General features: G+C 37.8%; 1 protein-coding gene across 1 annotated transcript; it reads right to left on the minus strand.

Annotated features, from left to right (window-relative positions):
- Window positions 1-297: 297 nt before the first annotated feature.
- LOC120302209 (vomeronasal type-2 receptor 26-like) lies at window positions 298-15,037 on the minus strand. Its single transcript, XM_039330285.1, has 8 exons — window positions 14,978-15,037; window positions 14,180-14,216; window positions 7,747-7,852; window positions 6,458-6,749; window positions 5,438-5,854; window positions 2,667-2,790; window positions 1,285-2,174; window positions 298-327 (listed from the first exon to the last, which is right to left on the minus strand). The coding sequence occupies exons 1-8, from the start codon at window positions 15,035-15,037 to the stop codon at window positions 298-300; spliced, it is 1,956 nt and encodes a 651-aa protein (XP_039186219.1).
- Window positions 15,038-16,714: the final 1,677 nt, after the last annotated feature.

Raw genomic sequence — 16,714 nt, forward strand, 5'->3', positions numbered from 1 at the left:
ACAAGTTTCAAGAAGCGCAGCCTCCGCTGCGAAGCTGCAGTCAGGAATTCTCCCTCAAGGTCTCGACGTGAGCAAATGGTCTCCGAGCCGAAATCTGATCTCCGTTGCTCAGCTGATCGTCAGAATTGTAAAGAGGCTACAGATCGGCAGAACGGGAGCTCCCCTCCGAACGAAGTCTGCAGCCTCCCCCTTTCAAAGCCCAAAGGGCTGCAGAGAAGGAAGGGCAAAGCCCCTATCCCCCCCCAACGCAATCTCCAAGGATTCCTAATTTGGAAGTGAAAGCCAAATTATTCTAATTTAAAGGTAACCAATTTCAATTTGAATAGTCTAAAAGAACAAAAGGAAGAATCAAGCTAAACTGGGAGCCTTCTAAAAAGCGTCTTGTCTGAGCACGAGACTAAGACAAAACTGGGAAGCCACACCCAGAAGGAGGCGTGGCAGAGTTTTTTTGTCTTAGTCTGAGCAGGTGGGATTAAATTACCCAATCAGTGGAGTCTACATCCATCCTGATGGAGAAAATGGCAGACTGCGTTGTTTGGTGACCCCCGTGAAATGGTCATTCGACCCCAAATGGGTCCCGACCCACAGGTTGAGAACCATTGCAATAGACCAACTGATAATGAGCATTGGATCCCAAATCAGCAATAAGTATAAATGGCACACCAGAAAAGTTTATGCAAAACTCTCCTGCCTCACCCGCCATTTTCCCAAAAAGAAGACCTGAACCATATAAGCAAAAGCCTCTTATCTTTCTGGATTTTCTTTTATTTTTGTGGGATTAGATTAATTTTAATAGCAATCACCTCCTAGTGTAAACATAAAGCAAAATATCTCAAGACTGAACTTAATTTCTTTAATAGAGCCACCAACTATCTGCTTTGCAAAGAATCTTGGCCAATTTCCATTATTATTAATTTGATCAATAATTTTCATTTAATCATTGAAACAAAAAAAAAACCTGAAGCTCCTTTTTAAATTTATTTTTATTTTTTGTTTCTGCACTATTGTATTTTCTTTTCTTTTTTCTTAATGTTAGCTTTTATGTTAGTTTAAAATTTTTAATAAGATATATATTAAACAAAATGAAGAACGTATCTTTATTCAGCAAAAAGCACACAATTAGCCTTCAACCATTCTCAATTTTTCAGCTAACAAATGAGCCAATCTCACCTTAGAATCTTTCAGAGATTGTCTGCATTACGTCTACCCTGGCATTGTGCCTTTATTTTGAAGCTACGAATCTTAGATTCTTCTTATGCAGTATCAATCATTCCTTTTCCTTACCATTTGATCCTTTTTATTTAATTCAGGATGTATTATAATAATATAGCATTCGGGAAGGAAAATACAACTCAATAAACCAAAAGCAGAGGTTAAGATGGAGAAAATCTCCACGGCTACCATCAATTTGCCCTTGGTGCTCAAGTAGGTGGGGATGAAGGAAATCCAAACACTGCAAAACACCAACATGCTGAAAGTGATGAACTTGGCTTCATTGAAACTGTCAGGCAATTTCCTGGCAAAGAAAGCCACTGTGAAGCTGACAATGGCCAGAAGACCCAGGTAGCCCAACACAATGTAAAACATCATCTCTGAGCCTTCGTTGCATTTCACTAAGATCTCACCCACTTGGGAATGCTTCTCTAATTCTGGAAAAGGGGGCTTGTTCACTAACCAAACAGCACAAATGGCAATCTGAATCAAAGAACAAGGCACAATAACCAAGATTGCTAGCCTCTTTCCCATCCATTTCCTCATCTTGTTCCCTGGTTTTGTAGCCACAAAAGCCAGAACCACAGTGATCGTTTTGGCCAGTACACAGGAAACAGCAACAGAGAAGGTGATACCAAACACAGCCTGCCTTAAAAGGCAGGTTTCCTTGCTAGGTCTTCCTATGAAGAAGAGGGAGCAAAGAAAACATAGCAGCAGAAAGGTGAGCAGGATACATGTGATGCTCCAATTGTTGGCTTTCACAATGGGAGTGTTCGAGTGTAACCTGAAGATTGCTATCACAATAAGTGTGGTCAGAGAAAGAAAAAGTGCCAAAGATGTCAGAGTTGTTCCCAGGCCATCTTTATAGGACAGGTAAGTAATTACTTTAGGAATGCATTCTTGTTGATTTGTGTTAGGATACTGTTCTTCTTGGCAAGACTCACATTCATCTGCATCTGAAGATCACAAGCATAAATTCATTATTTGAACTTTGTACTAATATTTTTCATACTTCCTGCTCTTTATATATTATTTGATATAAAAAAAGTTAGTATTGAACTCTACAAAAGTCTTTTAAAATGATGGTCCCCAATCTTTTCAGCTTTCTGGAACAGTAACAGCACTGGCAGTGGTGGGGAGAGGGAACAGTTTTGCACAAGCAATGGGTGAGCATACAAAGCTCCATTTGCATGAGCAGCAGGTGCACAAAGCTCACACAAATGGAGCTTCACATGTTCATACATATGCCTGCACACCACTTGCATGGCCCAGTTCCGAATAGGCACACCTTGGGGGTTGGGGTCCCTGATTTAAAAGCACAAAGAATAGCCTTTGAGTACACTACTGAAGACCATAAACCATAATAAAGTCATTAGATGTATGTGAGAGAGAAAGCACAAAATAGAAAATTTCGGGATGTTTTCCTAGATAGATCTGAATTCTACACTTAACCATTTGTGTTGAAATCCTCCCTGAAGGACACGGAATGCAATCATAACAACAGATTTGTTTCCCCTGCTGAATTAGTTTGCTTTGTCCAGGATGGCAGCTCTCAACACAGGTAGATTTTGGCACCATCTGTTAATATTGTCTATAGAACAAGAAATAGTTTTCTCCTCTCGCTGATAATTCTGAATTACATATGTTTGGAACAGATAGATTTTAGAAATTATGAATCAGGTTATTAATATCTTAGAAAGATTCCTAATTTCACAACTATCTGACATTGGTAACTCTTTCTGCATTTTTCTTTTCCCCCAATATATTTTCTAAATTCAGCTCTCTCAACAAATTTCCTTGCTGTTCTCCAGATTACCACTCAAATGATACTGATATTAAGCGTAAGAAAATATAACAGTTCCAACCTGATGAAACGTGGGATTCCACATAACGGCACTTGCATTAATGATGAATTCTTTTCCAAGTTGAAAACTGGGATCGATTCTTCCAACTTGGACTCTCTGGAAAGATTCATTGGGAAATGTCACCAAATTGATGAGGTCATAGCCTATCGCTAAATCCCTCTTCATCGAGAAATATTTCATCTCCAACGTTATTGTTAAAGTGGACTTGTCTCAAAAATGAATTAAGCTAGAGGGAAGGAGAAAGGTGTTACTGCTGTAACAAAAAGTAACGGTCACTTGGAACATCAGTGATATGACATTTAAATTGAGATATGATGCAGTACTGAAAATTAGTGTTTTCAAAGTACATCAAGAATCAAAAAGGTTTTATCTAACTAGAACATGGATGGTTAACCATAACAGCAATATTTTTCATCTGAATCTGAAACCAGGGACTCATTCCATTCTGTCTAAACTATGTAAGATGACAGAAAGGATTTTTTTTCCTGTTCCCTGAGAAACTACAAATCTGCCTATCAAATTCATTCTCCAGAGACTCACTTCTCCCATTTTTGAATGACGTGGATAAATATTTTGTTTCAAAGAAATTAGGCTATAGTCCGTTCATCACTTTTTTATTTCTACCTCAATCATAACAAACTTACACCTTTTCTGGAGCACTCCAGCTACAAGCAATTTAGGCCTTTTTACTCATTTGGGAGAAGTAACCAGTCCTTACTGTTTATTCCTCTTCTGATAGTGGGATTAAATATCTGGTTGTTTTTGCTAATTTGAGAAGGAGCCAACCCAGAATGGAGTAAATCAGGGCTTTTCAACCTTTTCACCCATTGTACCACTTTTAGGATATGTCAACATCCGAGTACCACCAGTCACCTAGCAAGGTGTCAAAAACTTGATGACCAAAAAAAAAAAAAAAGGAAAAAGGGATAAAGTACAGGTAGTCCTTGACTTACAACAGTTCACTTAGTGACTGTTCAAAGTTACAATGGCATTGAAAAAGTGCCCCCCAAGCCATAGCTGAGCAAGACACCTACCTGCCCGCCCGGTGGTGCTCTTCCTCCTGTCTGAGATTTTCATTGTTGGGAGCATTTCTGTTGAGGATTGGCAGTGGGGGTGGGGGGGGGTGTTTGGTTTTTATTTCCCTGCCCCCTCTGCTGGGACACTGTGACCATCATAAATATGAATCAGTTGCCAAGCATCTGAATGTAAATCATAAGACTCTGGAGATGCTGCAACATTCCAGCTGATCAGTGCTTCTTCAGGGCTCAGCGGAAGTGCCAGCATCGGTGCTGCTTTCCAGCTGATTGGTGCTTCCTCAGAGGTCAGTAGAAGCACCAGGATCAGTGCTGAGCTCCAGCTGGAGCCTGGAGCTGATCCTGTTGCTTCCACTGAGCCCTGACAGCCCCAAAGAAGTGTCAATCAGTTGGAAAGCGGCACTGATCCTGGCGCTTCCGCTGAGCCCTGACAGCTCTGCATCTCCAGCCATCTCTCACTTAGGCTTGTGTGGTGCTGCCACCGATTCAGCTCATTTCCCTCCCCCGCTACCACTTTTATAGGATGGTTGTGTACCACCTGCCAGGTGCCAATTTATGACAGGTGGTACCCATATCACTGGTTGAAAAGGCCTGGATTAAATTATCCATTTTCCCTATGGTGTTAAATTTAGCATTAATTTTAAATCAGTATATCATTGGTGCATCTGGACTCTCAATTTCTAATTCACTTTAAATATTTTATAAGGTATCTCCATTCTCTCAACATTCTTCTAAAAACATTCACTTGCTTTTCTTTGCAGTTTCAAATGGTGGTTGTGTTTACTAGTTTATCTCTGTTGTTACATCATGTATGCTTCTGTTTTAGTTCTCTTTTGGTTTTCTAAATTATTTTGGTTTTAATGAATTGACCAATTTACTTGTGAGTACCTGCCAGGGAGGAACATTTTGGAGATTCCATTGGCCTTGATTCCTGCTTCCCCTCCGTTTGTTCCTCCAGGAATACAAAGCATGGAGAGAATGTGCCACAAGATAAACAGCATTGTAGATGCTATAACTCCAACCAGACATCCCCATTTCAAAGACAAAATCAGGAAGGCTCTCCAGCTTCTCTTCCCCAGTGCAATTCTTCATTTTCTGTCCATAAATTATATGGATGTTGAGTGAGCAGAAGAATGTTGATGTCCAGATTTCAGACAGGAAATAAAATGTAGACTTCAGAGGATTTATTTTCTCAAGAAAATTCTGAAATCCTGGCACATCTTTGGTATGGAGTGAGAATGATAGGGTTCCATTGAAGGATTTTTTGCTAAATTGTCTGGCAGGGTTCTGAGCAGTGAAATCCCATTCACATGTTGTGATCCATACCTTCTCCAAAGGCTTGTTACGGCCAATTTCCATTGAGTATAAAGTCAGATGTAATCCTTCCAGAGACTGGCCATTTCCATATACAAGGAACACATTGATTTTACTTTGGGAGATAACAGATTGAATTTGAAGGATTTTTTTCTCAAGTATCTCTCTTAATAAAAATAGTGACATAATTGGGATCATCTGTATCCCAGCTATGCAAATATTATTTTGTAGAAGCTTGGGTCTCAAAGTTCGAAGAAAGTTTTCACCACTTTCATCGTCTGAAACAATTAGACTAACCCAATTCCATCCAAAATATTTCAGAAGTTGAACTATCCCCATGTATTGAAAATCTTCATTGGGAATCATTCGGTAGAAAGAAGAAAACCCAATTTTCTTTCTTAATATGGGGTCAGAGGAGCCATAACTAACCTGGGGAAAACATTTCAAATCACAGAAAAACATTCAATTTTGTATAAACTCTTTTTAAATGGCTGCTAATATTAGATACAAATTTACTGGACATTCTTAAAAATCCACTTTAGTATATTGTTTGGTGAGTGGATGGACTCACTTACATTGCCCATGGGTGGTCCTTTTTTTAATTAAAAGTTTTTGCAATTTTACAATAAAATCCCTCTCCCACTACCTCCCTACCCCCCAAAAAACTCTCCCCCCCTCTTCCCAGAGCTGAATACAGGGTTAAGTAGAACTAAGATCATAGGTGGTCCTTTTGAAGATGAGAAATACCAGTTAAGTAGCTTTCATATTTATGTGGTCACTAAAAATCAACATCAACTTGATGGCACATAGTCAGACAATCAATCAATCAATCAGTGTATTTACTTTGAAATTCGTGAAAAGGATATGAAAGAAATTTGATTTCTCTAGTTTACATTTCAAGCTTGCAGTAAGCCAGGTCCTCAGTTAGAAGTAGATGTAAAATGACAGTTCAAACAATAGAAGAATTTACCTTTACAACTGAGACTTAACAGATTCTCCTTTTCTTCTATATACCTATTTCCAAACATTTACCTGAGGAATCTTGTAAGTACTTAAGATGTTGGCCATGTGAATAGAATTTTCAGAGGTGAGTCCCCCAATGTTGGCCATGACTTCCTCTTCAGTGATACAGTAATAATTGAGTGGATCCCCTTGTCTTAGAAAGAGAAGATCCAAAGTGGTCCAAGTGGTTCTCCATGAATTGTACGCATTGTCATAAATCTTGGACCCTAATGTGTTGTTGGGTAACAGATCGGGATTCTTATTGATTTCTTTAATGGCAAAAAGAAAAGCAAGGACATGCTGGTAGTTTTTAGGGATTAGACTGCCAAGAGAATTTTGAATATTAGATCTTAAGGGCTAATAATTAAGTGACTTGCAGCTTAGATCATCGCTTGCCCATAGAGCTCAACTGAATATCGTTCTCTATATGATGGGAAACTCTTTCTGAAATAAATGCTTCAGATATTCCCCTAAAGCAAAGTGAATAAATTTCTTTCTTCTGTCATTAATGCACACACTATATATCTGTCTATATATTTTAGGTTTCTTTTTTAAAATTGATACTCTTTTCTTTTGTACTTTATTATATATCTCAATGGTGTAATTCATACAAGTTATAGATGTCATAAAGAAACTATGCTCTTAAATCAGAGAGATGGGGGAGACAGACAGAGAGACAGAGAGGATCTAATCTTCCAGGTAAAGTATATAAGGATACACAAAATTTTGGATGTATACTTTGGATATACAAAATTGCTTCTCCCTTTACGCATCCAAAGTACATTATTAAATATAATATAGCCATAGACATACTTTGTCAGGGTTTCTAATGAGAATTCTTGAAAGGAATTAGGGATGTAAGAATTCCTAATTACTCTCATTCAACTTGCCCAAGGTACTATACCCAAGAAATGAAACAATATCTTGGAATTAACATTTTAAAATCTTATTATTTATTCCTTATTGTCTACCAGAGGATCTAAATTGTACAGAGAGAACTATTAGGGCTCTGAGCAAATCCATCTTCACACACAGACTATCTATATGTTTTCAGTCAAAAGTTAATAGCTGAAATCTGCCTCCCACCTCAATTTCTGCTATAAGTGTGCTTGGCATACAAAATGTCAAAACATGGAGAAAATTAGAAGACAGAATAAGAGATCTATCATTATTTAGAAATAATCATTTAGGTGGGGAAAGTAAGAATGATCATCAGACCCAAACAGAATCTTCCAAGAATGAAAAACCACTGAAGGTTTTTTAAACAAAGAATGTTATGGGTTCAGAGACACCTTAGATAAAAATGAAGAATTACTTACTAAGCTTGTGTTGGTGAAGAAAGTGGATGTTCCCTAAACTTCTGTTCACTATAATTACCAAGTGTCATGGATACAAATTCTCCAATTATAATTTCATCTGAGAGACCTGAAGGATGTGTGGAAACTTTTCGCTGATAAGGATCTTTTAGAGTCAAATGTTTTCTGAAGGAATGGTTGAGCTTTACAAGCAGGAAGATTAGAAAAAGAGCTAGGAGCTCTTGAGGCAAGCCCCACCCCAATCTTACCACCATGATAAAAAAGCACCCAGCACCTTGATCAAAAGTTCAGGAAATAAAAGTGAATAATTGTGCTGTTGTCAAATGTGGATCAAAGAGTGATATTAAAAAACAACCTTTTGGCAGGGCTTTTATGCAGTAAGCACAACTTGTCAGAGCTGAAATGGCTTTGCAGTCATCGATATTCTACCTCTCACAATTTCCTTCCATTAATCACTATCATTATGCCAGTTGTAGGGCATCAAATCCCTGTTGATAAAGAAAATGATCTCAGCATAAACTCTGTATTATATACCATCCAAAGTGACTTTGTTTGAGTTAGATGACATTTATTTATTTGTGCCACATATTTATAACTTTTCCCATAAACAACTCAAGGGGCAAACATATACAACCTATCTTCCTCCTCCTATTTTCCCTAAACAGCAACCCTGTGAGGTGACAGGCTGATAGAGAGCAACTTGCCCAAGATCATCCAGCTGGCTTTAATGGACTAGAACTCATGGTATCCTGATTTCTAGCCTGATGCCTTAACCACTAGACCAGGCACACTGACTGAGGAATTCTGGGAGTTGAAGTCCACAAGTCATAATAGGGCCAAGTTTGAAGACCCCTGCACTAGACCATACTGGCTCTTATAAATTGAGTAAGTAAATAAATCAGCAATAAAATGCTTCTCTTCCCTCATTCTTCCACTGTGGGAATTAACAAGCCTTTCCATTTTTGCCCATATAGGATTCTTACTGCTGTCAACATATGTAATAAATTTCCATTTTTTTCCCCAAATTCTTCATCCAATAGTTCTAAAAGAAAATCTTCTGGTTTCAATTTTATACAGTGGTACCTTGGTACTTATCCTTAATTGGTTCCAGTGAATACCAAACAATGAGTACCAAACAAATTTGGAATAATATAGTGAGTCACAAAGCAGCTGACACCAACAATGAGTACTGAGACAAGATTTTCACATCAAAATGTGTTGAGTATCAAATTCAATGAATTTCAAAGCAGTTGAGCGGGGTGTGGTTTTGCTAGGATGCATCTGGCCTGGGGGCAGCAGTTTGACATCCCTGCTCTCTATAATGACATTAGCTAATTTTTTCTTTTAACAACCTTGCAATCCCTTGCATCAGGGTGGAGTTGGAGCAACTGAATGGAGCTCAAGTGTTTACTGGCCAGATGCCCTGCCTGATGTCTATGCAGAGTTCGCAGCAGACAATTACTCATTGTGCCCAGAGAGAGAAATATCTGCCACTACATATACGATCAACCCACAGCCTCCTGATTATGAGAAGAGAGCTCTACCTCTAGGTCACTTCACCCCTCAATGACATTAGCTATTTAGTTGTGGCCAATTGTAGAACATCAGAGCAAGATCAAAGCCTTCCAGACAACTATTCAGCCACCATGATAGAGCAGTAGTCAGCAGCTGTATGTGTCTCTTTCAGCAATGAACAGGAAAAAAATGGTGACAGGAAGTTGCCCAGGAGTCCAGGGGGAGGGAACAGCCACACCCAATCTTAATGAGTTAAGTAGCTGGTACCTACAAAGTGGTCTCCATTCTGCATAGTTCATCCAATTGCCCTTTTATTAGAAGAGTTTTCTAATAAAACTACAGAGTTTCTTTTTCCAATATGACCATTTCAGCAAAGCGATGGGCAGAAGAAATAAGTATTTTTTATGAATTAGGAGGTTGTGAGAGGAGAAGGGAGAATTTATCTCTTCCTCCTTTTAACCAGCATTGCTTTCTTTGGATAGGAAAAGCAAGACTCGGTTCTCCAAATCTGTTATGATCCCAAGATCATTTCTTTCTTGCTTGATGAGGAGTAGCCAAGAGATGGGTTTGGACCATATAATTTCTTCAACTGGAAAAATAGTTGAATAGCTTTGAGAAAGAGGTTTGCCTACCTCATAGTTATCAGAATTAATTAATTAATTAAACTTGTTTTTGGGGAAAGCACAGAACATTTAAACACTTAACAATTTAATTTTAATATTAACAACAACTTCATGAGGCTCAGTAGGTTGCATTATGAATCACTCCAATGATAATTATTGTAATCTACAACTTTAGTTATGCATAAAACCAACAGAGACTCTCTTTCATTGTTGCAGGCAAAGTGCTGTGATGAAGATATGCCTGCACATCACATTGGAGCCAAATTCCTTTGGCATTCAAAAGGACTCACATACTTTGCCATGTGTTTCTACTCTCTGTCCTTATCCTCCAGGCTTCTTTCAGCAAGACCTTTAACCCCATGTGTGGTGACAAAAGACATTTTAAGCTTAATTTCCCTGCCCTCTCCAATGATATAATCATTGGAGAATTTGTGTCTACTATATATCCTGAATTGCCTTTACTCCACTTTGTGGAACACCCAGAAGGATCCTTGCGTGGAAAGCAAGTACTCATTGGAAAGAAACCTTTCAGGTTTTTTTTTAATGTGATTGAATTCAAGAGATTCACTTTAAAATTTTTCCACTGTAGATGAGAATCAAAACTGGTTTAGGCATGATTCTTATTTATAAATCTCTCTTAGTCAGGTGCTAGAATATAGCTGTTGAATGTAGCCTTGTAGATTCCTGGTTTTTCATGTGGCTGTTGCTACACAAGAATTAATCTGATCATAAAAAAAACTCCTAAGTTTAATTTTAACAATATTGTTCCTCTATTTTTTATTTGTATGCAAAAAGAAAAAGAATCCTTGTTAAAAATATCTAGCATGATATTTTATTAAAATTTATAAATATATATCTATGATTCTCATAATATATAATGACATCATTAGGATTTTATCATTTATTCCTTATTTGCAAACACTTCTATATACCAAGACTTTTATTTTAAATAGATTATGGTTGCTTGAGATTTCTATTTATCATGCAGTATGTCTCCTTAGTACTTTAAGGCATAGAAAGGTGGGTCATTTTTAAATATATGAGTGTGATCAAATGTTACAGTACATTGTGAGTATTTGGATTGTCTTAACAGTTGGCACAATTCATCAGTTTCTGCCCTCCAATTCCATTGCTATGCTACACATAAGAAATAATCCTTTTAATTGCATTAAAACCCTGTTTTAAACTTCTCAAAGTATGATGCATAGATGACCACATGATCCTCAAGTGATATTCAGACATTCCAACAAAGCTCCTCATTCCATGCTTTCCTCACCTCTGGAATATCTTAACTACTGAAATTTAAGAATGAAGGTTTTATTCTTTTTCAAAGAAGTGCTTCAGAACATAGGTGCACTCTTCACTTCTCTAATACTCATTAAAGCAGACAAATACATCATTTTAGGTAAAGAGAAAAGCATTATCAAGAAGTCTATCTAAATCCAATCCTTGTCACATTCTAAGATTGTAGAACTAACTGAAACTCTTCTTACAGGCTGTTGCCTAAAAACCTACAGCATATCCTAGCCTTCAGTTTTGCCATTCAGGAGATCAACATGAATGAGAACTTGTTACCCAACATCACCGTGGTCTCCAAGGTCTATGACAATGGTTTTCAAGCACTGAAAGCCTCTGAGAACCTTTTGACTCTTTTCTTTGTTGAAGGCCGTTGTCCCCTCAATTACAGGAGGGGAAAGGAGCAAAACATCATGGCTGTCATTGGTGATCTCCCTTCCCAGAACACCATACAGATGGCCAACATATTAAATGCCTACAAAATTCCACAGGTAGGTATCCGGGCTCACATAAATGCACAAGAAAGGAAAGAGTGGTGGTTAAAAGTGGAGAGAACCCCTCAAAAACAGCTGCAATATTGGGGAACTGATTTGGGGTAGTTTTTACTTATTTATTTATCTTTCCAGAGAAATGTAAGGTATCAATTACTATTACAACCACAGTAATTCTTAATAAGCACAAACATATTTAGTTTGTAAGAATTGGTGTAGGTATCATTGTTTCTGTCTTCTTCTTCTTCTTCTTCTTCTTCTTCTTCTTCTTCTTCTTCTTCTTCTTCTTCTTCTTCTTCTTCTTCTTCTTCTTCTTCTTCTTCTTCTTCTTTATTCTTTGGGTGTTGAGAGAGATACAAAATTCTGGTTCTTGCACTTCTGGTGTGCTCAACCATTGTTAATTGATGCTGTAATAATATGTCTGATATTGTCTCTCCATCTTCTGGGTGTGCCTCAAGTTCTTTTACTTTCTCCTCTTTCTGTAAATGCCACAACAATGTTAAATACATTTATCAGTAAAGCACTAGTTATCTTAGCCTTATTATATAAAATGCTAGATGAATACTCTCAGATACTGTCAGGTCCTTAATGAATAAGACTCCTCTCTTGTTACTCATTCCTCTCTCCTCTCTATTTCTGGTTAGCACAATCAAAGACTGAGATGATTTTTGTCCAAAAAGTGTTGAATGGAATGCTAATGATGGTCTGGTTGCAAAAGCTCTGAGGAAAGATTTGTTGAGCTCCAGATTTGGTATTTGTCTCACCCATCAAGATTTTCTATGGAAAAACAGTGTCCCAAAGAAATGTACTTTTCCATTTTTTGATGCAATATTTAGTCTAAAAGTACATCGTTATTATTCCTTCTCTGCATCTTAGTTATGGCTCTTTTGACCTTGCATTGAGTGATAAAATGCAGTTTCCTTCTTTCTTCTGGATGACTCCTAATGAAAACCTTCACTATGTTGGGATTATTCAGCTCTTGAAACATTTTGGATGGAATTGGATTGGCCTTCTCATCCCAGAAGACACCACTGGAGAGAGATTTTTCAGAATTCTGAGGCCAAAATTAATTCAGAGTGATATTTGCATTTCTTTCATTCAATTTATTCCAAGACTGATAAATTATGAGCCCAGTACCTTCCGGAAGAATAATCTAAATAACATAGCACTTTTCCTATGGTATAGTAAAATCAATGTAATACTTGTTTATGGAGACATGCAATCTATAGAAGGCTTACGAGTAATTCTTGAATGGTATGAAATTAGTAACAGTCTCCCATTAGAGCGGGTTTGGATCATAAGTGCTTTGTGGGATGTCACTTCCGTCTTTGAGCCCCAGAAATTCACAGCATTGTCCTTCAATGGCAGCTTGTCTTTCGCCCTTCACACAAATATGGTACCAGGCGTTCAAGAGTTCCTTGAGAACCTAAATCCATTTCACTCTAAAATGTATTTCCTACCTCAGTTCTGGGGTGCTGCATTTACCTGTTCATTTCCAACGTACAATATATATGCACAAGGCAAAGGAAGCTGCACTGGGAAGGAGGATCTGGGGAGTCTCCCTGGAACTGTCTTTGAAATGGAGATGTCTGGTCAGAGCTACAATATTTACGATGCTGTGTATTCTGTAGCCCAAGGTCTCTATACCATGTATTCACCCAGAACCAGGAAGAAGACAATGGACAAAGGAGAGAAGTGGAATTTTCTGAAAGTCCAACCTTGGCAGGTGAATTATGGTGCCTCCTAATGTAATGGAAATGTAGCTTTAATCGCATATTGATTTCAATTTTTACAACATTCATTAACAGTGTATTTTTACTCCAGTCCCATCTGCATTTATCTGAAAGTTTCTGGTTGAACAAAACATAATTTTGTTTAGATTACAGAAGATTACTTGCTGAGCCCGAGGGTGGGGTCAAATGCATCATCAGTTTCGTGTCTCTATACCCCCATAAAAGACCTAAGTCCCGCTCCCTTGACTTTTCTTTGGTACCAATTCGCCTTGACCATTAGTAGTTCATATTGCTATTTATAGGTATAATGAAATAAACTTGTACGACTTATGAACTCAATTCTGGTTCCTGATTTCTTGCACCTGACAGGTAGGCATGCAACAAGTAACAATACCAGGTTCTTCATTTAGCTATTCCATTAGAGTAGAAGAATTATATATCTAATATATATTTTAAATTGCTCTTTATAATTTTTAGTTGTCTAGACACTTGGTGGTAACCTCTGAAAGTGCTTATTCCTTGTTGCAATTTTGATTTTTTTTTTACAGATATTATTTTAGCTATATGGAAGTAATTTTTTCCCCAGAGGCCTTTTGCTCTGTTTCCAATCTTCAATCCAAAAAATTCTCAAATCCAGTAAAAGATTACCTTTTTTGCAGCATTTTGTGGCTGAGTAGAGAAAACAATTTACTGCAGTAGAGAGAAGAAAGAATTTCTGCAAAATAATAATAATGGAATGAAGTTGGAGGCAGGGTTATGATAGAATGAGAATACTTACCTTTCTCTAAGATATGTTTGGTGTAAACTGATTTAATCTGCAAAAGCCATAAAGGAACTTCTTAATCATGTTTTCTGGGACAGGATTCCAATAAATATGTTTTGTTATGATATCCATTAGATATAATGCGCAGCCACAAAGAGTCAAGCCATTTTCCAAAGCACATGAAAGCAGAACAAAAAGCAATGGTTGGAAATTAATCAAGGAGAAAACCAACTAAACCTAAGGGGAAATTTCCTGACAGTTAGAATAATTGATCAGTGGAACGGCTTTCCTTCCGAAGTTGTGGGTGCTCCGACACTGGAGGTTTTTAAGAAATTGGGCAGGCATTTGTCTGAAATGATCTAAGGTCTTCTGCTTGAGCAATAGGTTGGAGTAGAAGACCTTCAAGGTCGTTTCCAATTCTATTATTCTAATATTCTGCTTTTCTGTTATATTTCTTAGCAATAATTTTTGTCTCTCATGAAATGCAAAATTTGGAAGAGCAATCTATCTGACAAAATCTGTATTAATTACTTAAACTTAAAAAATGTGAACATATTCATGCAAAGTGGAATTATGCCTTTCAACACAAAAAATATTAACTAAAATGTTTGGAAGTTCATTAAAAATCAAGCTCAGCATCATTTGGTAAATCACAGCATGGAACTGTAAATCCTATTGCCTACTATCAGCACTAATTTCTCACTTATCTCTCTTACCTTTTAGCTTTGTTTATTTCTGACAAAACTCCATTTCAACAATAGTGCTGGGGAAGAAATAGTTTTCAATGAGAATGGAAACCTGGCAGCAGCATACGATATCATCAACTTGATTACTTTCCCCAATCGATCCTTTCAGAAGGTCCAAGTTGGACATATTGAACCTCAGAGTTCTCAGAAGGAAGACCTCACCATTAATACAACTGCCATTGTATGGAATCCCAAATTTAAGCAGGTGAATTTTAAAAAAACAACTAAAATGGTGATGTTTTCTCAATTTCTGGAATTTTAAACAAGTCAACTCAGAGCGGTTCCAAGGTCATTTGAAATCTTCCTAATGATGTTAGAACAATTTTGTATCCTGGAAAAATGAAGCAATTCTCAATTCTACATTATACTTTCAGATTGTGGGGAAAGAGAGCTTTGCTGGCTGGGGTTATGGACCATCTGGGTCCAGAGGACTTTCCCACTAATGGGTTTATCTGACTGTTTAGTCGATGGTTGAATCAGTTTGAGAACCAAAGCATGAAAACGGTCAGCATATCTATTCACCACTTCAGCCTAACCTACACATCCCATCTCCCTGGAGTTTTGCAGGGCATGTTTCTGTTGCCACTCACAGTTTTTGCTTCCCATAGCCAATTCAAAAACCTGGGGAGAGCTGCTGGCAATTTTGATACAGTGGTTTTTTCAAGTGATGTGCTTTGAAAAAGTATAGTACAGGGGTAGGCAACCTTGGCTCTTTTATGACTCATAGACTTCAACTCTCAGAACTCCTGAGTCAGCTGTGCTATGTATACAGCTATGCTGACTCAGGAATTCTGGGAGTTGAAGTCCATGAGTCATAAAAGAGCCAAGGTTGCCTTCCCCTGGTATAGTAAATTTACTATAGTGAATAGCTTTTCAGCAGGCACTGATACTATGCATTTTGAAATACAGGCAAGATTGGACTAATGTGCTATCCCATTTTATTGCTCATCACAGAATAGGAGAGATTAATTGGACATCTACCAAAGCTGACCATCGCCCCAAGTCTTGCGCTCACCACACCTGCATTTACTTCCCTGATTGACATAATTTGTTCTTGTATGGTAGCCTCTGCGGTGGTAATGCCCCCTTGCACATCTCAGAAGCTGCATTCTACTGCTTGTGAAATACTTTGGATATACTGTATGTCAGGCTGTGCCATGTGGTTGGTCTTATACCTTCCTTCTTCCTTTCTCTCCCCACCGTGTTGCACAGACATCTTGTGACAAATGATTGTGGGCACCCATTCTGCTTGAATTGTTCATGTAGGTACCTGCTCTCCAGCTGTTTGTCTTGCTGGGTACTACAGTGGCTTTTCACCTTGCCATATAGTGTTCTGATGCAACATTGTTTGTGTGACAGTGGATGGTTGCTTTGAAATTCAGAATCTGTAGAGTGTTGGTAGCCTTGTGATAAACTGTGGTTTCTAGGTATCCCAAAGATGCTTGGATGAGAAGCAAAACATCTTCAAAGAAAAACAACAAGTCCTGTTGTCTCATAAAAAAGCATATTTGGGATAAGTATGACCTGGTGACTTAGAATCTCCATAGACATTTAGCTGTAGTTTCTAGGCATCCATCTTCTGTGTTTACAAATGGTAATTGCCTAGCTGTTTCTTCCTCCATTGTGAACTATACTTTAAGGAAGATGGAGTGCATCTGTAAGTGCATTTCTCTTGATGATGACAAATATCTCATCCATATAGTGGCACCAGAATTTAGGTGTGTAGTTCTGAAATGAATGGTGTTATAATTCATGCAGGACTGTTTCTGTAATGACTCTCTCATGGTTCCGACAGAGTCATGAA

Source organism: Crotalus tigris, unplaced genomic scaffold, assembly GCF_016545835.1.
Source record: "Crotalus tigris isolate CLP2741 ecotype Arizona unplaced genomic scaffold, ASM1654583v1 scf7180000024427.8105951120:4207309, whole genome shotgun sequence".
Classification (NCBI taxonomy): Eukaryota; Metazoa; Chordata; class Lepidosauria; order Squamata; family Viperidae; genus Crotalus; species Crotalus tigris.

Coding starts and splice junctions, on each gene's coding strand:
- LOC120302209 (XM_039330285.1), bottom strand. CDS start 15,037: ATGTCCAACTTGGACCTTCTGAAAGGATCGATTGGGGAAAGTAATCAA. Junction 14,217..14,977: donor GTAATCAAGTTGATGATATC/GTATGCTGCTGC, acceptor TGGCTTTTGCAG/ATTAAATCAGTTTACACCAA. Junction 7,853..14,179: donor CAAACATATCTTAGAGAAAG/GTAAGTATTCTC, acceptor CACATCCTTCAG/GTCTCTCAGATGAAATTATA.